The following is a 25,542-nucleotide window of genomic DNA, read 5'->3' as shown; positions in this document are numbered from 1 at the left end:
CAACACCCGTATCGCCTTTTGCAAAATCTGACACTAGGGAGATCTTGACTATCCTTAGCGAACTTTAAACCCCCCACCAACCCTCCAGCCACTATCACAAAAGATGACCTATCGTGCTCGAACAAACGCCATGCTGGCTAAAATCAACACCCTCCAAAACAAAACAGACTTGAAACAATCTTTGCTTATATAACGGCAGGCAATTTGCCTCCCTCTACTATGCCCTCCGCTCCCGCCGACATGCATGACCTTCCTATGTTTCGCTTTGGCTATGTCTCCGACACCAAGGTCAAAACTATTCTAAAAGGCCTCAAACCCTCGAGATGCAGCAAATCAGCAGCACATTTCTCGCCAGGAGCCAATTCCTGGATCGCCTCCTTCCTCTGCGAGAGATCCATCAGAGTATTCGCTGAGAACTCTAATGCCCCTCCTGCTCCCATATCTTGCGGCGTTCTGAAAGGTTCTTGTGCTCCCCAACATTGTACAATATCTTCACGAAACCCCATTTTTGTCCTCGATTCCACTGGTTTATCATATACTAACTGTGCGGATGACACACAGCTCCTGCTCACAGGCAACTACTTGGCATGATAACCTGTTCTGTGGGTTTTTTCCCCACTTCGAGAGTCCCCAGCCATCGCTTTTTGCTCACTGAACTTTTCACAAAGGAGGAATAACCATTTGCATATCATAAGGGCAGTCCAGCACCGAAATGCCGGGCAAACCTCTTTAAACAAGAGCACCAACAGCAACCCCAGACACGCGTTTCAGCCTTGTTGGGCCTCATCAGTGAGATCGAGCTGTGCCTCTCTGAGCACAGTGAGCAGGGAGTCCACGTCTAGGTTCCCCCAGGTAACTTAGGGAGACCAACCCAAAGTTTCTTGCAAAAATACAGGTAGCAGGCGCCCCTCTCTAGAAATAATATGGCGCGATAACCTGTTCTGTGGTTTTTTTCCCACCACTTTGAGAGTCCGCAGCCACCGCATTTTGCTCACTACACTGTACCCCCCCCCCCCTTTTCGACTATTCAAGCCTGGATGGCCACACACTGTCTCTGTCTAAACAGTGAAAAAACAGAGCTCCTCCCAGTGGCCCCATCAGTAGTGATCAAAAAGCTTGACCGTCAGTATGTCGCCTTTGTCATCAAGGGCATCCCTCTCACAGTCAGTGAAGACAATAGGAGTTTATCTGGGTGCCACACTCTCCCTCACACGCCAAGTGAGTTCCATCGCATCACCTGCCGCCTACACAACCAAGCTGATTAACGTAGCCAGACCCTTCCTATCCATTGAAAGCTGCCTTACAAATCACCAGAGCCACTGTTGGCTCAAGACTTCACTATTGCAATGCACTCTTTGCAGACACCTCAGAACTCAATATTGGGAAAACGCAGGTCATCCAGAACAATGCCCTTAGATCAGCTCTGCACATACCCAAACATGAACACAGCACTGCAGCAAGAAGGAAAGCACACTGGCTCTCCATCCGCGAAAGGATTCGTTTCAAGACACTATCAATCACTCACAGTTGCCTTTCACAGGAAACCCCCCCTTAAGTCTCGCAGATAATTACTAGAGCTACCTCACTCAGACGCACAAGATCGGCCAATACCCATTGCCTTGCTCAGGCCAATTCAAATGGCAAAAGCTGGAGGTGCAAGCTTCCCTACCATTGCAGCCAAGGAGTTGAACCTATTCCCACCATCTTTGCGAGCAGAAAGCTCCTACTGGTCCTTCTGAAAATCTCTGAGAAATTGAGTATTTACATAAAACTTTGAACCTATGTTCCACCTGATCTGTCCATACAGTGGTATGTAACGTGCCTCTTACTCCAAACAGGCTTTGTATTTTTTCTCCTTGCAAGTAATTGGCCAAGAAAAAGTGCCTTGATGCCCCAGGGTTTAGTGCACTGTACAAATGTAAAAAAAAAAAAATCACTGATTTGAGATCCTGCACTTCCAGCATGCCTGGCTCCTGACGCAATCCTCTGTTATCCTAAAGAACGAAGGAGGGAACTGCAGAAGTGGGAGCTCTCAAACCCCAAGGATGCTATAGTTTACAGAATTAATTGCCACTACTGGCTGAGTAGAACAATCACAGTAGACTGAACAGATGCTAACAGGGGCAAGGGAATGTTTGCATGTTTTTGTGCACCAAGGCTCTGGGCTCTTCCTCTCCACCTGCTGCAGAGTAGGTCATTCCCTTTCACTGCATGGCTGGGAGGCCATAGATCTTGGTCATTTTGAGAAATCTATCAAAGCACATGCCCATGTCTCTCCTGGCCCAACTGACCAGTATACATCCTGAAGTAGAGACAGGGGCAAGGGAATGCAATGGAGCATGCAGAAGATAAGGGGATGCTTTGGAAGGCCACCACACCACTAGGGAGGCATTCATTTTCTACAAGGCAGCACACAGCTATCGTGGGCAGTGAGATTCCCCTTCCTGGGCAGGGCTCAAAAAGGCAGGGAGAATCTGAAATATAGTATATGTAAGTGCTTGGGCAGGTTGATACAACTCTAGGTCCTTCATTAGTACAAGATGTAGGGGAATCAGATAACCCATGTCATGCAAAATGTCAATTTTTATTTCACAAATTTAGTCTGACTAATTTAAGTGGTGTATATACCAATGATTTGTTAAAGGATATTCCGGGATAGAACAGTAATGTCGGTGGGTCATGGAGGCAGGTTTTCACTTTAAAAAGAGAGCCACCCTAATGCTGGGGAGGCGTGACCAATAGTCTTGATCAGCCCATTGGATGAGGCTATGCATGGCACAGTGACTACAGGCTCGACCAATTGATCCAAGGTTACTTGGTCGTGTAAGGGAAAGGGCTGGTGTTTGAAAGAGGAGAGACTCCAAGGAGTTGGGCAGTTACATCAACATTGGATAAACTACTCCAAAAGATCAAACCATCAGTGCCACTTTGCAACTCCAATCCTATTCTACGATAGTGCACCATTGGGAACAGTGGCTTTCCAAGGGTCTTGGACTACAACTCCAATCAGCCCTTGTCAGAGTCAATGGCGAGGTGTCATGGGAGATGTAGTCCAAATATTGGTAGAGCCAAACATTGCAGTTTGCAAATTGAAAGGAAGATATTTTTAGTGAGACGGTCTGCCTCCCCGTATAAGGGTACATTTATAAAATGATTGTCTTGTGACAGTCTGCACTCTCCCCCACTATAAGACATAAAGCACTTTAATACTTTTTTTTAATGAAACAGAGACTATATGACCAAAAGGCCTTGTGGGCTGAGATTTTAAATGGCTCAAAGGTTTTGCTTGCATAAGCTGCTCTGAGATATGTAGATGAATTATGTTTGTACTATTGTAATGTTTCTGTATCAATTAGGATTTCATAATAGTCTAGTTCAGGAAGCTCTTTTGCATATGAAAAGACTTACATATATTTTATCTCTACTTTTTCTTTACCAGACTTGCCTCGGAGCCCGGATGTAATAGGGGAAAAGCGATTTGGTCCTCTTACACATGCAGCATCAGTAGCAAATGAATAACTGAAGAATCCAAAAGATAGTCCACGTTTGGAGCCTAAAAGTCTTCACCTGAATCCCCCTAGTAGTCACTAATGCATTAGTGCTCTCCGGTATATTGTATTAATGCCTTTGAAGCCTGTCCTGGCTGAATACACAGAACCAAGAAACCTAGAACTCAAACCGTCTTGTTGCAGAGAAGGAGACAGTACTTCACCCTCGTCCACAGAGCTGTATCAAACTCCTCATGCTTCTTACCACAGCCACATGTCCCAGGTTGTACCAGACATCTGCAGCTTCCTCTTCATCTTCAGACAACGAAAGAGCCCGCTCGAAGGATGATAGGGTCATGTCGTATTGCTGGGCATAGAAGCAGCAAAGGCCAAGATTATTGTAAAGCTGGCAGTTATAAACACCCATTTGAAGGAGACGCCTACAAAATTAAAGCAAAAAAGAGAATGTCCTTATTTTGCAGCTGCGCATTTTAGCAAGCCTAGAAATGGAAATAAAAGGGTCACATTTCTACAAAAACCAGAAAATGAGACCTAAAACCTCCGAGTAGTAGGTTCTAATTGTTGTCTGTGGTGCAAGTGGTACAGAGAGATTAGAAATAACAAATAGTCATCGAGAATTAGAAAAGCTAAAGTGGAAACTCCATATTCCTTTAAAAATGGCAACATTTATTTAGGACAGTGGCCGTTATAGAAGAGTTTGCGGATAGAGAAACAGATGTTTAGGAATTCACAAGTAATGCGAAGTATCAGAGTGTCGAAGGTACATCGAAAAGGAGGTCACATGCCAAATACGGAAACGGGTAGTCTAAAGGAATGCGGTCAATGTCAGTGAAAACTTTGGCACCACGAAACAAACCTGTAGAATCTCAGGGCGATCTCTGGTTGGTCCGAGTAGAAGTGGTTGCTTCCGATGCACGCAATTGCCTCCACATGCGTATTGTCATGCTTCAGAACTTCCTTGTAGTACTCCGTGGCCCTCGGAATATCGTTCATTTCCTGTTTAACCGGAAGCAACCAAAAAAAATAAAAATAAAGAAAAAAAAGATTAAGGTTTCAATTTTATGTCCATCAACAATCTCATTTTAGACAATAAAGAAGTTGGTCATTGATTAATTTACTAGACACAACATAAGAGAACAAAGGCTGCAATAGGTCGCTCTACACACACAAAAAATGCAGAAATATATGGAATATATAGTGTATAGCTTAAAAAACGTATGCACTGTATTAGAATACAAATTAACATGGCTTTGGGTTTTTAAGAAAGTTAATTGATTTCGTAGAGAAGACGAGTGGTTCAAATACGCTACTCATGTCCCAGCCTATCAGATTTTGTCTTGAGACCAGTTTAGACAAACTCCTCTTTTGTGGTACGAGGGCCTTTAGTTTCTATTTGATGTATAGTTTTTAAAAACATGTTTATATGCATTTTCCAACATAAAACCATTTCTCATTTGTATTTGAAACATTTAGGGCCTGATTCATGGAAGTGTTTTATAATGGCGCAATCCCATAGGAAAATGTTCCATGAATCAGGCCCTTACTATATTACATTGTGCATTTCTACCTAAGCCATTCCATTAGTCCAAAAGATTACTTCCTGAGACATTACTTACAAGGTTTAGTTTTGGATCTCAAGTAAGGAGCCAGGTTTGGTTGCTATATTTCAGCTGGAAAGGTTGACAAAATAAATATCTAAAAATGAGCCTATCCACACTAGTTCCAGCGCCTCATACTGCCGTACCTCCCAGTACTTTCTTTCACCATTGCAGTATCACCTCTATTTATGCTTCTACGATGTAGCCAAGAAACAATTAAACCCACTTAAAGTAGCCATCCTTGCCTATAACGTGCCAGTAAAACCTATCGGGAGAGGACAAGGCATTTCATTTCCACACAGCTTTAAAGTTTGGCCCCATACAGATCTGACGAGCAAGGCTTTGCATGGTAGGTCAGAAAAACGTGAGCAATTACCAAGCATCAAATGTCTTACTAAAAGCGAGTATACTTCGAACAACTGGACTCAAGGATTAGACAGATTAATTTGTGGGACGCAGCTCCATTCATTGACAACCAAAACCCTAGGGAATCAAACAAGGTGATGATCTGAAACAACATCCTCTTTAATTTCCCAGAGCACCACAGAGGACACCCCTTTCCCATTAGCATGACCTTGGTTTTCAAACTATTCAGAATGAACCTTTTATTCTTGCAGTGAACAAGTGACAGAAGCAAGGCCTTCCAGGTCCTTGCCAATACATCTGTATGCCAATGTTCGACCAGTTGGGGACCTGCTTGCTGGCTTCTTAGCCATCAAAAGGTGCCATCATTTTCCTATGCCCTAGCACATAATTTACCACATTTAAAGGAGGGAGAAATCGGGAGGACTCCCATCTTCTTTTACCTGAGCCAATGGGCCTTGAAAAGGACAGCCAAAGAGAAGTTCCAAGGGTAAAACGTGCATCCTCTTATAAACTCCCCTACATGCACACGAGAAGAATGAAAGAGGGAGATCTCACTTCCTTCAAGACTTCTTCTAAAGAACCCAAAATGCTCTTTAAAGTTATGTTGATATAGAAAAGCTGTTGAGATGCAAAGAAGCATCACAGATATGTCTATTGGACACTTGTCTTACAGGGTTAAATACGGATATGGAGATGCACCATTTTCTTTAAATACCCTCAACAAACCTTTATTTTCATGCATCCATTATGAGATTGAATGTTCAGCCTTACCTTTGCTCAACATTGTTTTTTTCCTCTAAATGGTCTATTACCTGATGTACAAAAGATGTTCCAATTCACAAAATGTATTATTGAAAAAATTGTATTACAGGTTATATTACGAGTGAAAGTCATGACACACACATACATAAATTCACTTAAACATTTTCTTAAACATTCTTTTAAGTTTATTATAAACCTTTTGATTTCAGATACCAATCACAAGCATTACATTGTAATCAGAGTTGTAATAACTTTACATCAACTTCAAGGGCTAGAAAAGCACATATATTTAAACATCAATCACGTGCATGCAGCGCTGAGTTTTATCATTATAACTAGCCCATAGCAAAATGGAGAATATGTGACGACGCGGTCGCGCGTAACAGGCGGGACTGAGTCATCACGCCAATTCAAATAGCGGCCATTTTAGATTTCCTGCGGTTACCATGCCGCGAGGAAAACTATTCAGCATCGGGAAACCAGTATGCATTAAAACTTAAAATGTAAGTGGTAAGGGACTAGTAAACTTTCAAATTCATATGTATTTTATGTTATCAGGCCTGTTCCAGTAGGAAAGCTAGACATATGCACTTATATATTTCAGAATTACGATAGAATAAACCCAAAAGAGTTTAGAGGTGCTCCATTTCAGAGCAACAGAGCCATTATGGAGTGGACGTTTCACAAATAGCGAGTACAATTATGTCACAAGATTGACGAATCTGAAATCAAAAGTTACAACCAAATGTTCATTGTGAAATCAGATAAACACAAAAACAATTTTTATTTTATTTTTGCTTTAGGTCAAACTATTTGATATCCTCTATTGAACCCTCTTGATGAACCATCTACAATACAAGATGAAGAAACACGTGTCGAGGGATTGTAAGATTGTTTAGAGGGATTGAGAGACTATCATATCCCAAAAGGATTTGAAACATTGCACTAAGGGCTGAGAGAACTGAATCATATCCCATAACCAGCACACAAGATCTAACTGATTTCTAATAAGCAATCCATATTAAAAATAATTATTTTTGGCACAACAATATCGGATTCCTTTTGTCTTTTTCATGCAAGTATCAAGGCTACTGGACAGCCTCAGTACCAACTGAATCCGACCCTGCAGCCAAATTAACAGCACATTTACAATACTCAGAAATTAGGGACTCGCCATCAGTTGTTATAAGGCTGTGTTCACACATTATATAATGAATCTTTCAACTAAACCATTGGTTTGCATATGGTAGGCTGCTGAAAACTGGCACCACATTCCTTCCATATGGACTTTATACAGTTGGAACAAAATGGTGCATACAGCACAGAGAATTGAATACCCCTCACTACTGCGACCCTAAGGATAGCAGAGATTGATCGATTATCTTTACATACAACTTAACATAACCATATAGATATTACCAAGGTAGATATTACAGTGAGACTCCTTAGTGCAAGAAGGCATATTCAACAACCCAAGTAACGAAAAATATATATCACTTTAATAATAAATAGTAAAAACAGGACATATTCATACATCAGTGCATCACAAAAAACACAAAAGACATCTGTCTGAACAGTAAGACATACAATAGAAAAAGTGGAAAATTAATAAATCCTACTTTCACATAAACAACTTTCAACTATGGCGACTATATTTAGACACTGTTAGAGATATAAAGTGTCGACATGTTTCGGCCAAAAACCAGATTGGACATTTTCTTAGGTGTCCATTCGGAAACAAGTATAGTGGCCATCTTCAGGACATAGGATTTCTTCATAGTGAAGCTTGTGTATGGTATAGATGAGACATCATGGATTTCATTCCACTGGGTCGGGTGTGATGGAGTTGGTGCAAAATTTCATCTGTCTCAGAAAATGATTTAATTACGTCTAGCGGCACATTGGTGGCATGGATAGTAAGTTCTATGGCACGGTTCACCTGGTCAATTAGTTCAGTCACCCGGGCACTATCCACTGTGTACTGACAAGTCGTCTCTGTGTCCACAAAAATCTCGAGAATATGGGTCAAGTATACCCACAAAGAGAGTGGGAGCCCATCTGAAGCGGCTCACGATGCGTGTGCGGTGGCACAAAATGCAATAGTTTCTTAAAGTGATCAGGCTTGAAGGACTGGCATCTGGGCGACAGGCCAATTATGGGCAGGATAAAGACTGATATGTTTGGGATATTTCTTCTCTGTGAAAGATAGTGAGCTAAAGACTCTGGGCAAGTCTCTCGTAACCAGGACTGTCTGGCAGAGGGACTCCCAGGACCCCCCTTGTTAATTTGCATATTTACGTAATTATGGGTTTCACCCTAAGTTACTGGGGGAATCCAGACGTGGACCCCTTGCTCACTATTCTTAGAGAGGCACAGATCCTTCCTACTGATGAGGTCCAACCAGACCGAAACACGTGTTTGGGGTTTCTGTTGGTACTCTTGTTCAGAGAAGAATTGCCTAGCATTTCGGTGCTGGACTCCCCCAGGGCAGGACAAAGACGGATATGTTTGGGATATTTCTTTTCTGTGAAAGATAGTGAGCTAAAGACTCTGGGTAAGTCTCTCGTAACCAGGACTAATGTCTGGCAGAGGGACTCCCAGGACCCCCCTTGTTAATTTGCAATTATGACGGATGTGCCAGGTGTAACGCAGTAGCACGGAGCACGTAAGGGCCCAAGCCAAGAAGGTTCGAAATGATTCATCCACTGCGGGTGCTGGCTAATCTCCGAATTGGACATGAAGCTGGTTCCCCCTATCAGATGGAAATTCATGTGTGATTCCAACTCTGGTAAAGACATCCACGAGAGCTTTTGAAACAGACTTCGTAGTCAAAGTCCTCAAATGGACGGTCTTAGGCCACCTAGCAGTAGTATCACTCTGTTTTACAATGCAATAGGAGGGTCAAGGAATCCAACAACGCCATCTTCTTCAACCATACTCTTACATCAGAAAGAGGCGCAATAAGGTGCTCAGAGTTTTACACCACTTTTATCAAGGATTTAGCAAGTAACACAACATCTGCAGTGGCCTTCCACTAAAACATCTATATTCTGCCAGTACAAATAAAAAGACAACCCTTTCTTGGTCTTCTTTATTCCAAGGTGTTAGAGGTACCTCATGGGCTAACTGCAGGAGGAAGGGCCTAACTGCTTGGGACACCACCAACTTTCAACAGTAGACTATACAGGCTCATGTTACAAGAGACCATCTGCCCAGTAAGACCAAGGTTCTACAGAAGCTTCCACCTCTGATTGGGAAAAAGCCTGCATAGAGAGAGAAACACTTTCTCTGACCCTCACTGGCCTAGTGGCATCATCTTCAGTAAGTAAAAGCTGTAGATCGGGATGGTTTCCAGGATGACGAGCTTCCAGAACAACAAGAACCTAGTCTTCCTGTCCAGAGCAGGATCAGGGCTAAGTACAGGTACCACAGGTAAACTCTCAGGTGCCAGAGAGTTAGAAGACCTTTTACCGGTCTTTCCCCCTTTGGTTGGAATAAAGACTTGCCCTCCTTGGTCGAAGATCTTATTCTCAGAGGATCTGCTGCATCAGAAGCTAGATCTAAAGTCATCTGGCAGTTTTCACACCTTTCTGGGGACATCCTTTTGTACACAAACAGGTGTGGGAACAGTCTTGCCATTCACAGAATAAGTTACAGGTGAGGCTGGAAAATTCTGGAGGGGACCATCAGTGAGTTTAGTTGGTCTCAGAGGAGCCATCGCACACTCCTCTCGGTTGACAAGAGTTCTGTCAACTACTGACAAGCACAATACGTCGGATGCTGGTGGTTTCCTGGTCATTAATAAAAGCGACTATCCTTAAAGTGATTCATTTCAATACACTGTTGTTCCCAGGGCGAAAGGGGCACTAAAACAACTTTAGCCTGAGGTTCTTCAGCAGAAGAGAAGGATGCACACATCATTATACTTCAATTGTCTTGAGAAGGCTAAGCCAACAGGTGGCCCCCTTTAATGTCTTACCTAAACATCTGGGATCCATCTTCACATGGCCAGTACCCTCAAAGAAAGCATTTTCCAAAAGCCTACTGATAAGGGACTTACTATGACCAGACTCTTGTTAGGCACCGGGAGTTCTGCCACAGTTGCCATGATGCATACCTGACTTGCCCCCGCTTATTCTTGTGGCTCTGTTTGGGGAGGAAATGTATCATATTCTATTTCTTTATTGTTTCTGCCCCCCTCCCCCGCACCTCCCTCATGTTTCAGGTGAGCTCCATCGTCCTTGTAGGGTACTCACTGGGAAACCCATGAGTCAGAAGCAAGTCAGACACTACTGCTTACTTCTTTGGACAAAATTCCTGGGAATCAGCCAAGTGATGTGGGGAAGGACCATCCAAAATATGCTCATGCATGAACACAATTACTCCACCCAAAATGTTTAATCTGGTCTCCATCGATCAACTCATTCAGGGTATTGCAGTCAGGGGTCCACCAATTAGAGCAGAATAAAAACCACGTACTCAAAGTTAGAGCAAGCACTGGGCAAGAAGCAACGCTGTTTATTACAACTGGGTGAGCACAAATCAAACAGAACAGTGGATAGGCTCTGATGGAAAGGCTGACATCTGAATGGAATACGAACAGTAGTTTTATACTGAGATATCCATAAAAACACTTGCAAGTTGGAGAATGTTACCCAGGTATTTCATTGCCTTGTGGACATCACCACCTTGAAGTAATTGTTGATTAGTGACGCGTAATTGAAGCAAACAGTTTATCAGTTTCCCATTAGGATGCCTCCCCATGTGGTACCACATTTATTCACAACCTAGCCCAGAACAACTTGTTACTACTAAAGTAACATTTGTGCTCACCACTAGAACTTTTAATACACTGCCATTGGTCAGCACCATTGAGAAAAGAACACAAGACACCCTGTAGCTCGTGAGAAAGGGGTCATTCACGCGATACCTGTTGGATGATGACCATTGCGAACTCTGAGGTAGATACTTTGGAGGCTGGCCACCTCCCCAGAGCTCAAGAACTTAGCGTCTGATTGGTCTTCCCAGGAACGCCACTCCGTCTAGTGTTCCTCTTGTTGGGGAGAAGCTAGCACTTCGGCTAGTGCCTTCCTGCACCCCTCAAGCGCTTTACAACTAGGTAAGATCTCTAAGCACTATAGCACTGAGAAAGCTTTTTTTCATGCCAAAATAATCACAGAGGCGTGGCCAGTCACTAAATAAAGATAGTTAGGATTGAAATATAAGGTGCAAGCATTTATTTAGATGGATATTTGTGTAAAACTGTAACATTGTAGTTAGCTTTGTTCAAGGCACAGTGAATTCAGTCTGTCCTAAATATAGACTACAGGCAGGCTGGCAGAGCACGAGGTAACTCAGCAGCTGTTCCTGTCATTCACATGCCAAAGGAGACTAAAAAAGATTCAGCACAACATACAGAGTACTAGGAAAACAAGGTTTTTTTTAATGAGAAATGCTGGACCAGATAATATATAATTTTATGGAGTTAAGTGTTGATATAACGGCAGGAAGATGTGTTTATGTATGAATGTTTATAACATAGTAAATTATGCTAAACAAGAGCGACAAAGTATTCCTGCATATGCAGCATAATGTTATGTAGCCTGTCCCACACGGAACCCAGCCATGCCAGATATTGCGGATGATGAAGAAAGGAAGACTCTGTAGCATCCCTTGTATGGCAAGGACACATTTGAAGGAGCTCTGCTGGTATCCAGTGACCAAGTCAAGAGTACTTAAACCCCAGGCCCAGCCTTCAGGACCTGGGAGCCAGCCATGGATGACAGAATGCTGGTCGGAAATGGCAGAGTCCTCTGCCATTTCCCCCAATCCTCATGATCTGTAAAAGATTAAAGTGTTGTTATCACTTGCAAGATAGACTCATGGCTTTAATTCCCTAGAGGGGTGCATTTACTCTGGTTTAAGCATGATTATGGGTCCACTGTATTCAAGGGGCGCCCCTGTACAATGGGGTTCACTTCGCTCTCCCACAGCTGCCTGCCGATGGGCATTGGCGGTCATGTGACTGACACACTGGTACAGTCATTTTTCGATGCTGCCGTTTGGCTGTCCGCCCTGTAATAACATCATCTTGTTCTAGTTATATTGGTTTTCGCGTAATGTTTAGCTTAGGCCCCACCCCCCTTTTACAGATCCCTATCGTACTGGTCACATGTTTCAGATCGAGGTTTTCTAGGTCCAGCCCGCTCGAGGGATTTCCCACTACACGCGTTAATGATGGTGCTATTTTTCCCCTGCCCCTTCTTTAGCTAATCATAGGGCAGTGTCTTTGGGCTGTATGTACACCCAATGCATCATTACCCCTTACTGTTCCCGGTGAAGCCCTTTGTACGGGGCGTCTGTGGCTTAGAATACCTGGGTCATTCCCCATGTAGCTGGACCCACTGTCCGCCTTCTTTACTCTCGCAGCTGGTAGGTGCGTCTCCCTGTCGGGTGCTGAATTAGCACCTTTAATACATTCCCCCTTCGATTGATTTTTTCGATCAACACTTCTGTCCCACTTATCCCTTTTCCTTGCGCACCCACACCCTTGGAACCCTGTTCATGTCCCCTTCCTCCTTGTATCCATCCAAATCTTCCCCAAAAATCTGTTTCTTAGTTCCATTATGTCAACACTCTACCCATACTGCTTTGTAATTTTCCAAGTCTGGTGGGGCTGTTGTGAAAATTATTTCTACTTCATTCTCACTTTCATTCATACTGGCTTGTTCTACAGCCAATATCTCCTCAACCTTAATTTTTTGTAATGTCATTATGTAACTGTTCTTATGCTGGTGCCATTTACACCAATGGATGATCAGACGACCAATGCAGGTCGTGATGAGGATCGCACGAGCACAGGGACCGTTATCTTAAATGCTGCTACAAACCAGTTGAGTGCCTAGGTGAACATTGAATCTAGCCAGGTTGCCGATGAAAATGTCTTGCGTTTCTTTTGCCATTTTCGCATGTATTGTTATCATTTCCTGTACTGCATCTGTGATGTTCCCATTTGCAGCATCATAAGCGGGAATTGCGGTACAAAAGAAGTACTGTTCTCAAAACGGCATATACCGCAGCAGGGGATAAACAAACTTCTTACTCTTCAGTAGATATCTATGTCCTATACAAAAAGAAGTTCCAATGTATCAAAAAGTGTCTGTGGGTATCCTCTCAAACAATTCCAATAATATTGAATTATTTATGTTTCTTCTTCACAAACATGTATCAATGTTATTAATTACACAAACATGTTTCTTAAAAACAATCATAAAAATGATCGTATACCATTAAAACAAATTACAAAAACTTAAAAACAACACAAGTGAAACCAACATAAGAAGGTCCTAATAAAGTACTTTTTAAGGGTCACGACGTGCAACTAATACACACTAGGATCCCTAAACCTCCATACTTTTAGATTCTATAGTGTATAGTTACACGTCGTGATCCTTAAAAAGTACTTTATTAGGACCTACTTATGTTGGTTTCACTTGTGTTGTTTTAAGTTTTTGTAATTTGTTTTATGATCATTTTTATGATTGTTTTTAAGAAACATGATGTTTGTGTAATTAATAAAATTGATACATTTTTGTGAATAAGAAACATAAATAATTCAGTATTATTGGAATTGTTTGAGAGGATACCCACAGACACTTTTTGATACATTGGAACTTCTTTTTGTATAGGGCGTAGGTACAACACAAGCTCCATATTTTATGGCACACCCTTCCCACCATCGCCATCATAAGATTCAAAATGGACCGATTTTGGAGGGTCATTAATCGTAGGGCCTCTAGCTCTTCACGCACTGCGTTGAGTCCCCTTTCGGTTGCATTTGCCAGTTGAAGCAGTTTGTATTGCGTGATCTGCAACCACTTTGCATTGGCTGCCGCTTGTAGCCCAGGAAGCAGGAGACAGGTAAAAAATACTAATGCTGCGCTAACAATTTAAAATGGGGTGGAATGTTCTCTAGGCTCTGGTGGATTCTGCTGAGATGTAGTTCCTGCTGGACATTTTCTTCCTTGTTACCATGTGTTTGTTTGTATTTCTGCTGGCACTTTCTCTTTATACACAAACAACTCATTGAATGGTAGCAAGTCTGCGCGGGGCACAACTAAGGTAGGATTATGGAGGGTTACCAGTTCACACACACCCTTCCAGTCTGGTGGTAACTGGGCATATGCTCTCGTTCTACATGCCCACCAGGTGTCCATCACAGATGCAGTCCCACTTTGCAACGCCGCAATGTCCCTCGTCCTCCTGCAACCAGTATTCATCCCCAGCATTATTGTTACATTTGCTCTGAAACACAAAGAATGTTTTCTGGATGTGGGTTTTCGTTCATCCATGTTAAAGCATGTACATACCTGTTACAAATGTTCTTACTTCCTGCATTTATTTTCTTAACTACCTTTTGTTCGAAGCCCGCCACTGTGCAATTCCCCTTTCCCACTTTCCATTGTGCTGCACCAAACCCCGGATTTGCATCAAGGGTCTGGCCTATCGTACCCTGTGGAGTTCTTACAGAATATTATTTTATGGACAGTGGGCACTTGTTTTCCCTTCTGTGCCCCTTCTGTTAAATATTCCAGCACCATGTGCTTACTCTTCTCCCCCTGGGCCATACTTTCTAACTGTATGAAGTTGTCCTTGTAGACCTCCTCCCCCTCATCAATCCACTTTACTTCCACTGTATGCCCTTGGAACATATCCCTAGTCCTGTACAAGGTCATATGTACCAGACATCCTCCCTCTTCTGCCATCACCTCTTGTGGCAAGAATTGCTTCAATGTTTCTGTATGGTGTGGGATGAGCGAGCACAGATAGCATGCATTATTGGTGCTCCCTCGCCCCACCATCTTCATTTCCCCATACCATACATTTTGGTCCACTACCTCCCTAACAATTTTGTAGAATTCTTTTGGGCTAGTTATACTTTGCTTAGTGCATGTCTCCCTATCACCACCAGCTGATGGGGCCAAGTTATCCTTATGTGCTAAATGCCAGAAAAGAAGGAGACAAAAAACAAAAATGCATAACAATACAACACCTTTTACATTTACCCCACTCTTCTCTTTAATTCCCCCCCCTCTTCTCTTCTTTTCCCTCATTCATCCTCTATTTCTATTGTGGATCTTCTGTAACACTTTATTATAGTACAAAATGTTAATGTAATTTGGTCAATAGGCCCCATCAAGGGTTTCCTCCCTTTCCTGATGTGCTGCTGGTATCGCAACAAACTGAGTGGTGAATCCATGCACATCGTTCTTTTATTTTCACTGATGTTGGTGTTGAGAAGGCCACTTCAAAAAGGACCACAAAACCGAGCTCCTTCCACTTTCTTACTGTATTTTGAATAAGTACTTTGTCCCCTGGATAAAGAGGCTGTGTTTTTGGAAATACTTGGCGACTTGTGCACGCTCTTCGATGTTGGTTCACTCACTTGTAGATTGCTGGACTTGGTGGGAGATGTAGCGAAGTACATTGGTCACTTCAATTAAATAGTCTTTCATTTAATTGCCAAGGATTTCTGAGCTGAGATTAGCATCTGCAATTGAACGTGAAGGAGGGACTGGTGCATGCATTCTCCCATTACAATTTCATGCGGAGTATGGTGGTGCTCAGCAGAAGGCGAGTTTCAAAGGGCCGAAAAGTGCAAGAGGGAGAAAAAAAAGGCAATTTCGGCGCATAGTAGTTGTTAGCTTAGCTAAGCACTCTTTTAGTAATCCATTAATTCTCTCCAAAATTCTGTTCGCCTGCGGCCGGTAAACCGTGCAAAGTTTGTGTTCGAGCCCTAAGAGATGTGTTATCTCCTCAAAGAGATCATTGGCAAAGTGTTGGCCATTATCTGACCTTATCTCCTCACACATTCACCCCATCTTGGGAATACTTCCCTCACTAGGAACTTTTCTGCGGATTTAGCATCATACTTTGCACAGGGCCCGCCTCAAGCCAGCACGGAAATGGACAGACCACTACTATTAGGTACCTGTAGGCACATCTTTCTTGCAGGTCAACATATCGATATAGTGCCAGAAGGGGGTTCCAGACGTGGTACTGTTCCCCGCAAAGTTTTGAAAGTATGGCAGACAGAAACTGTTTGCAAACCATACAATTTCCCATGAACTCATTCCCTCGGTCATGCATGTTTGAAACGTAACATCCCTCACTTTTTGGATGCATGGGTGGGGAAACATAGCTCTTCTAAAGCTATGTTTGACAATGTTCCGGGCATTACATGCTTCCCTGTGCTATTCTTCTGCCAAATCAGGTCCGTTGGTGACAGTGAAATCCTCTTTTTATCCACATTTCTTTTTCCTCTTTTGACACCTTTCCTTGTAATTCAATTATGTGTACTATAAGGATCACGTTAAAGTTTTCCTTCCAACTCTTCTTCCTTTCTGCTGCAATGAGTCGTACCTTTTCCCTTTCTCCGAGGAATCTCTGAACTCCCCCTTCCTCTGGTAGATATGCTGCTGCTTTTGCCGCTGTCTGCCATTTCGCTCCCCATCGATATCCTGTCTTGTTTTCCTGTGTGTGCAGCGCATTTTATTATTGCCACCTCTACTGGAACTTTTTCGGGCCTCAATTAATTCTCTCAGTAGTTCTGCATGCTGTATGGGGAATCTGTCACTTTTTTTGATTCCCCTCCTTTCCCACCGTGCCAGTCCTAAATGGATAGTCTTGGGAGGACAGCTCCGGGGCAACACGCTTGCCTTGGAAGCAAGACGACACAGAGCAACACAGGTGTGAGCTCCGCGTCCACGCTTAGAATCCTCTGGGTATTAAGCGCATTATAAATAACCAATTATAATTATGGTTAGGGTTTCCGATTTTCTGAGATTACTGATTTTTACCGATATCTAGCCGCCGTTTTTAAAAATCTCAGGGGACTCCGATAAACCCTGGTATTTCTATTAATTTAATCATTTATTGCATCCCTGCGCCAGCGGGATTCGATACTGTGCTGCTCTGCATTGGTTTGATTCAAAGACCGATGCATTGCAGGTGAGCTATCCTCCAAGCACTTGTTAGTGGACTCTATTGCTACCTATGTGAATTCAGGACCCAGTGATATTTTTTGTCGGCCATTAGATGGCACTATTTTAACCTGCCATCATTACGGAATACGGGTAGAATAGCTGAAGCATATTATTCCACATTACAGCATCTGAGCCCCAGGCAACAGTAAACAATTCCCAATATTATTTATATTTTCTGTTCATGAAAAACTGCATGTCAGTGACTGTCCTCTATCATACAGTTCAAGTTATAATGGAAATAAAAGGCTCAGAAGCTTCCGATTTCTGTGACTGGGGCCAGATGATTGCTGGATGGAAGGAAACGGCAGACAAAGAAATAGGAGCATTTTGCTCCATTGAGTGGTTCTTTGTTCTTGAGTTCGTCACTGGAAATGCCTGCTGCAAGGCTGTGTGTGCGTTTGTACATTTCAGCCGTTCATGTCCAGGGTGCCCTAGAAATGTGTCACGTCATGCTGGTGCCTTTGAAAGGCCAGTGGAACTGGGGCAGTCGCACGCCAAGGTGCTGCCCTGGTAGGTAGACTGATCGATTCCATGCCAGGTAAACTTACCTCTGAAAAATCCCGCACAGAAGAGCCCAGTCACATAGCATAGCCACCACTTGCCCCTTTTTCTCGGTGTAAACATGCTAAATGTGCTAGTCATCTCGCGGTCTGGTCAGAACCTTCCCGACCAGAATAGACTTGATTTTGTTTTTTTGTTTACTCCTCTGGTGGGGGCTGTTCACCTTCCACCCACTATTGAATTTCTGGGGGCAACCAGTGTGGCCAGTCACTGTGGTGGCTTTGGGGAAATGCAATACACACAGCAAATAGGTACTGTGTACGCGTCACAGCAGGCTGGTGCCTCTGCTCCACCGGCATGACGTGACAGACTTAGTTCTAGCCGCACAGTCTTTCTGATAATTCTGACAAGCTCTGCCATGTGATTAGATCCACTTTCATCTTCTGCACAAAGAACCAGGTGAACCTGACCAGATTACCCATTACAATCATGTCTGTAAGTGATACGCTCTGAGCCTCCAGGAAAGAAGCTGCCCTGTCCTTATAGATCTCGAGAGCCCTGGGTATGTCCTCTCTTCCTCTGGGTAAGGAGGAATCTGTAAAAAAGATAGGGACGGCCACATACTGGCCAACGTGAGATGATGAGCACAGATTTGACTGGACAGAGGACACTTAAAAGCAGGACCACCAACTCATGGAAAAGCGGAAGATACAGTCCGATGACCAAGAAAGACCCCAGTTCACCAATGCATCTAGCTGATGTGATGGGTCAGAGGAATCAGACCTGCCAAGAAAACAGACATTAGATATTTCCTGGTTGCTGGAACATTGCAAACCGCACATTACAGGCTGCTGCCCATTTTCAGGAAGGGGCATGTTTTTCACACCCGTCCTGCAGAGCCTTTCCCTGGACCCTTTACATTACAGAAACCCTTCCACAAAGTTTACACATCTCCCATTTAGGGTAAATCACTGGCTCAGAGTTGTGAAACTATTTCGAGCTTAAAAAGGTACTCCTTGTAGAGGGTGGCCCAGTTCAGGCCTTTTCGGATTGTCGTTGTGCTGGCTCGGTACTCCGAAAGCTGGTATTCTACTCAGGTTCATTATACGAACGTGTGTGCCTTTTACCAACTCAGCTGGAGCAATCAGCAGAAGAGTTGATCAGTCTTTAACTATCCTAGTTACTTTATTCATATTCACATTGGACATTGGATCAATGAAACCTGGATTTGTGTCGACAGCAATGGGCCAGTATCAGTGAGTTCACATTTTACACTTGGATCTAACCATTATGCACACAATGAAAGCATAAAAGAATATTTGTGTGTTTACACTGAAAAAAAACTGTTATCCCGTGATTTTTCGAAGTACGCACGTGAGAAAACACTGAACATAGATTCTGATTTTTTTTTATAACACTGGAAAAATACCCCCGGAAGTGTAAAAAAAAAAAAAAAAAACTAAAACAGGAAACCCTAATTATAGTCGACGTGACATAGGCAGTCGGAAAAGATATTTGCTGCATGCCCTTCCATCATTTTTAGTGCTCGATTATCAGCACCACTAATTATGCCGCCTTTGCTGAATAACGCGAAGGTAGTCGCTGCTGAGATGCCATTACATATTCCCTGTTTATACAGCACACTTCTGCCGCACCAATATGTCTCCTACCGGTCTCTGGGTCAATACTTGATGACCCGTTAATATGAACCATGCTTGCTACGGCTATTTCTTCCTCTTTTATCTGTATGTTCCCTTCCATCCTATCCATGTGTGCTGCACAATCATTTATGTAATCCCCTTCCTGTTTGAGTTCTGCAGGGTTTAGACTTTGGCACTTTACCACCTCTATGGCTGGGTTGGTTAATATGACCTCATATACCGATAGTCTTTGGGTAGTTCGTGTACTTTTGGATTTCTCAAGAATGGTGAATAATGAGTATTCCACATACAATACTATGGGACACCCCATGGTAATCGTTGATGCCTTCTCAATCGCAAACGGTGAAGCTGCAAGCGATTGCTCGCAAGGGAAGTGTCCTTGCATTACTAGGTCTAAGCTTCTAAAGCTTCCCCTATAGTGTCCCTGCGGCTTCTTTTGTGTGAGGACAGCCGTCATCACTGAGCCATCTGAATCTGAGAACAAATAGAATATTTTGCTGTAATTTGGGTTAGCCAACACTGGTGCATGTGGCATGGCGTCTTTCAGTTCTGTGAAACTTTCATTCATTTCAAATGTGCATTTTATGCCCCTCTTCTCTTTTTTGTGCTTCCTTAAGGCCCTGCAGTAGAGGTTTCGTGAATGTGGTATTATCAAATACCCATGATCTGCAGTAATTGCACAGAACTAGAAACCTTTGCATCTCTTACACCGTTCGTGGGCGGGTGGTGGAATTAATGGCATGTGCTCTTTTGGGTGTTCTTCTATGCCCTTCAATTGATATTATTTGCCCCAGGTACACAACCTCTTCTAGGCAATACTGTAATTTTGCCTTAACCACCTTATACCCTTTCTCTGCAAGTAGTGACAAAACGTGTACCGAGTCTGGTCTGCACTATTCTTCTGTCTCACTGAATTTTAGCAACTCGTCAACATACTGAATCACAGTGCTTGATGTTTGCACATTGCATAGATCCATTTGTATTATCCTATTGAAAATACTGGATGATTCGCAGTACCCTGGGACAAACGAGTGTGTTGGAATCTAGAGCTGCGATACGTGAAGGTGGTCAGATATCGTGAGTCTGGGTGCAAAGGTATAGAGAAGAAGGCACGTTTTAAGTTAATGACCATGAAGTATTTTGCCTTCACTGGGATATTGTACAATATTGTGGCTGGGTTTGTAACCACAGGAAATTCTGCGTCTACCACTTCATTTACGGGGCGCAAATCCTGGATGTAACACCATGACCCGCACTTTGATTTCCTTATCAGATAGATCGCTGTGTTAAAGGTTGATGTAGAAGTTTAAATTATCCCTTGATGCTATAATGCGTGCCAAGTAGCAAATATCCCTTCATCTGCTTCTTTGGTCAATGGGTATGGTTTTGCAGCACGGCCCCTTGTTTCAGTTTTATTTTTACTGCCCCAATCCCTTTCAGTACCCCCACATCGTGAGGCCCCTTGGTCCACAACTCATCTGGCACGCTGTTGAGATCTCCCTCTGCGAGTTTATTTTCCTTCTTCACTAATTGTGTCAAAATGGGCACCATTTCTTCCAATATCTGAACTGGGCAAGGTATGTATAGCTGGAACACCATCTCCGCTTGCGCCTCTCGATCGGTGAACAACTGTTCATCTGATACTCCTGTAATTGTCAAGGTGGGGGTCAATGCACAGCACTGTTCGCCACTCCATGTTGTCATCGTCTGTTCTACACAGAATCACCATGTCTTTGAGTATTATTGCTTCTTCCAGCTGTAACACCATTGTTTTCCCCCTTTAAGCCGTCCTTCTGGCACTGTGGTCTGAATAGGAACTCTGAAGCCAGTCGGTACACCTTCCCCTGTATTCCCGGGACCCATCCTAGCAGAACTTCTACCGCGTACAGGAACATGCTGTGGTATAGTGGCTGTGCCTGCAAGGTGCTTTGCACGTGAGCTGCCAAGAGAAGAGTTGCTACACTGGCATAGTAAACGCCAGGCATGGAGCACACCATCCCTTTCTCTGAATGATATGGTTACATTCAGTTTGCTGAGCAGGTCTCCCCCCCAAGATATTGATGGGTGTGTCTTTGGTGAACAGTAAGTTAGCTACGAGGTGTTGTGTCCCTATGGTTAAAGTAAATAGTTTGTTACTGGAACCGCGACCACTATGCCAGAAAAGCCCTGCGTATCCATCACTTTGTTAGATAACAGGAGTCCCCCCTCCCTGATGCTGGACTTGGTTGTTTCTGCATCTAAGAGAAACAAGAACTCTCTTAGTCCCATTTTCACTGCCACCTCAGGTTTCCCGTCAGGGTCGTTAGTTGCTGCCAGGACTGGACAAGCTCAGACTTTCTGTGGGCCCCTCTATTGCTGTGAGTTATTCGGCAGTAAGGGGAAAGGGTTCCCTCCTACCACACTGACCCGTGTGTAATGGGGCACCATGTTATGTCCTAGCACCACTGTGGTTCCGCCTGCTACTGCGGGTGGCTCAGTGAGCTCATTCAGACCCCTCGCACAGACTTCTTCTTTCTTCAATGTTTCCCCCTTCAGTCTCTTTTTATAATTTCCACAGACCCAATACGTTTTGCCCGTTATTCGTCTTAGAGCCTTTATATATTTTTTTTTTAATAGGTACGAGAACATATTCTCCATCATCTTACTGTCAAATATCCCTTCCCCTGGCCATGCATGGAAACACTGCCCTGCAGTCTCCCCGGCCCACTAAAAATGATATTTTAATAGTTTATCATGATACTGGGGCGATTTGCGGCACTTATGGTCTAGGGGGCTGTCCACATAAGCCATTATTGACTCTTTTTATTCTACTACCCTGTGTCCCCCCCACCCCCTCCTGTTCTTCCAACTCTTTCCTTTATTTCTTTTCTTTTATTCCCAATCACACCTCTCAACGTTCACTCTGGCTCTCTCTGCAGGCCGCACCAGGCACTCCACTCAATCGCAATGGCCCTCTCCACAGGCCTGACCATTCAATGTTAGTACTCGACAGTCCTCTCCACAGGCTCACCGTTCCCTATGTAAGCGCAAGAGTGTCCATGCATCACCAGCATACTCCTGCTGTTGAAGTGCAAGAAAGTCTGCTATTTTACAGAAGATACCTCTTGATGCTTAGTTGTCCACCACAAGCCCTCACCACTAAATGACTAACAACCACACGCGTGTCCCTATCTACAAAAAACAGACAACTCATACCCCCAATGACGCACCTGCAAAGCCTCCACGGTGATGCACAGTGAACAGGTCTGTGGTCGCCAGACCCGTGTCCCCAGGGAGGGCAGCCTGGATACCCTCAGTGGTCCCAGGGGTACGAAGTAAAAACATAGTTTCCACTTGACCGAAAACTAAAAAGATCGATTTAGAATGACCGCTCTGTGACCGCACAGAGCAGTCATTCTAAATTGAACTGTCAGCCCATGCCACACACCAGTGTTTGAGTGTTTGCCTGTATGGATGTGTGTGGACTTGGTGTGTGTTGTGCTGGGTAGCGGGTGCTGGGTAGCAGGTGGTGGGTGTGTATAGGAGAGTTTGGGCGGGGGTGAAACACCCCCCGTCTGACATAACCGGCAGGAGAGGGTGGGGAAGGGATCCCGTTGGTGGGGTAGGGGGCGGGAGCATGTCATATTGCTGCATTTTTTTAAACCAACACAAAAAGGCAGACACAAAATAAATTACTTATTGTGTTCGGTCTTTACAATGTGGTGATATCACATAGAACCGGTCCGGGGAGGACTGAGATATCTCTCTGGGGCCTCCAACACAGGGCAAGAAGCAACACTTTTTATTACAGCTAGGTGAGCACAAATAAACAGAACAGTGGATAGGGTCTGATCGAAAGACTGATATCTGAATGGAATACGAACAGTATTTTTATACCAAGACCTACAATGGTCAGAAATCCATCGAAACACTTGCAAGTTGGAGAATGAACTTTTTCTATGTTTCCCAGAGATTCCATTGGTTCATGGACATCACCATCCTCAAAGTTTACGTTGATTAGTGAAGCGTAATGTAAGCAAACAGTTTAACAATTTCCCCATCACAATGCCTCCCCATGTGGTACCACATTTATTCACACCCCAGAACAACTTGCTATTTCTAAAGTAACATTTGTGCTGACCGCCGGAACTTTAAACACTGCCATTGGTCAACACCAGCAAGAACGGAACATGAGACACTTTGCAGCTGGTGGGAAAGGGGACATAACACGATACCTCTTGGATGATGACCGTCGCAAACTCTATGGTAGATACCTTGGAAGCTGGCCAGCTCCCAAGAGCTCAGGAATTTACCGTCCAATTGGTTCTCCCAGGAACGCCACACCATCCAGTGTTACTCTCCCACAGCTGCCTGCTGATGGGCATCAGCGGTCATGTGATGGCACATTGGTACAGAGACATTTTTCCCTGCTGCCGTACTCGGCGGCTGGTTTTGGCTGACCGCTCTCTGATTACATCACCTTGTTCTGGTTATGTTCTTTTTCTCATAATGAGTAGCTTAAGCCCCATCCCGCTTTTGCAGAACCGTCGTACTGGTCAAGTGTTTCAGTTTGAGGTTTCCCAGTTCCAGCTCTCCCTACCGTCCCCCAGCCCCTCCAAGGGGATTTCCCACTACATGTGTTTTTGATGGCGCTATTTTTCCCTTTCCCCTTCATTAGCTAAATCATAGGGCAGTGTCCTTGAGCTAAGTGTGCACCCAATGCATCATTACCCGCTACCGTTCCAGGTGAAGCCCTTTATACGGGGAGTCTGTGGCTTAGTGTAAAGAAGGCATGGTATCAAACAGTGAAGACTGACACAAGTGATCACAGTTCAAGGGTGTTTATTGAACTTCAAATGGGTTGAACGCCTATCTAAACCTAAGGATGGGAGCAAGCTACGACCATCAAATAATAATAACGCAGCCCTACTCAAGTCTCGGTCAAATAAAAGTGCTTATACTAATAAACTATCGCCAATCCTTACTTGTAAATACAAAAGTGTGTGGGATAATGGTGTATGCAATCAGAAAAGTGTTCAAGAAATAATATGTCAGGACTGTTGAGCAGTTGGCTTGCCTTCCCTACGTTTTCAGCATGGGGCAATGTCGGCACGTGCAAGCTTCGCACACACTCTGGCTTCTTAACCACGAGGTAACAACTCAAAACACAGGCATCAGGGCCTTTCGCAAAAGTATCTCTCCCAATGACAGTCTCTTATTACAGAGGGCCTGATGTAACAAACAAACACAAAAAAGTTCCCTTTTCAGGGTTTTCACATTCATTAGTGCACAATTGGTCTCCCTCGTTCGGGCTCGGACCACAGATCCCCCTTGTTCAGGCTACGATCCTCTTGATATCAGAATCAAAGACTTTCGAATGTTTTGCTTAAACTGTTGCAGGACCACTTTGAATCACTTCACAGAATTGTATTTCAAATCAATCTTCTACTTTCGTTTCTCTTGGCAGAATACCTTGCAGAGAATTTTGATTGAGCACATTTGCGGTGCCGGATCACTCTGTCAACAGTATCATATTTAAGTTCAAACATTCAGTAACAGTTTAGCTTTACTCGCGTCTTTCATCATACACGTTTAACAATGTTCGCTCCAGCACTGGTTATACAATGCTGCTGCTTGCAATCTTGACTTCAACAAATGCCGGGCTTGCATCGGACTCCCCAACTCACTGGCTGTGTTAATCTCTCTTTGCTTCCTTGTTCTTGGAGCCAAGGACAATACCACAGCCTCTGCTGCTCCTCCCTGCCTTGGTCAGTTATGCAGGAGGGCCCTCGGAATCTTCGACACAATGCAGGATTCTACAGTCTGATTTCCTGGCCTTACACTTTCTGCATTGAAGGATTCTTGAAAGTAACAGCGTCTTGCCAAAAAGGTCAATGGTGCTTCCATTCTTATGAACCCTTCAGGGTTTGCCGTCTTTCTCCCTTAGTTCACGTGCCGACTCGAAACTGCTGTACCTTCATATGCTTTGCCTCGCTCAGAGTGTGCTCTCATGCTCCGCCTTTTATTCATGTGGGGAAGTTTAATGGAAGTCAGGTGTGAGTGATTGTCAGTAATTGCCCGACTTTGCATGACCATAGTAGCGGGACAAGTCAGGTGCACT

At 43.8% G+C, this 25,542-nt stretch overlaps 1 protein-coding gene across 2 annotated transcripts in view; it reads right to left on the bottom strand.

Moving 5' to 3' along the window:
* TTC8 (tetratricopeptide repeat domain 8) overlaps window positions 1-25,542 on the bottom strand; it is a 108,859-nt gene that overhangs the window by 19,392 nt on the left and 63,925 nt on the right. For both annotated transcript variants that reach the window (XM_069637957.1, XM_069637958.1), the window contains 2 exons: window positions 4,366-4,505; window positions 3,754-3,928 (listed from right to left, as the gene is read on the bottom strand). In XM_069637957.1, the coding sequence (XP_069494058.1) occupies window positions 3,754-3,928; window positions 4,366-4,505 (315 nt within the window). The remainder of the gene's footprint in view (window positions 1-3,753; window positions 3,929-4,365; window positions 4,506-25,542) is intronic.

This window comes from Ambystoma mexicanum, chromosome 14, assembly GCF_040938575.1.
Source record: "Ambystoma mexicanum isolate Mex_15411 chromosome 14, UKY_AmexF1_1, whole genome shotgun sequence".
Classification (NCBI taxonomy): domain Eukaryota; kingdom Metazoa; phylum Chordata; class Amphibia; order Caudata; family Ambystomatidae; genus Ambystoma; species Ambystoma mexicanum.
Note: the sequence above shows the minus strand (reverse complement) of the source record. Positions and strands in the feature narration are given on the sequence as shown.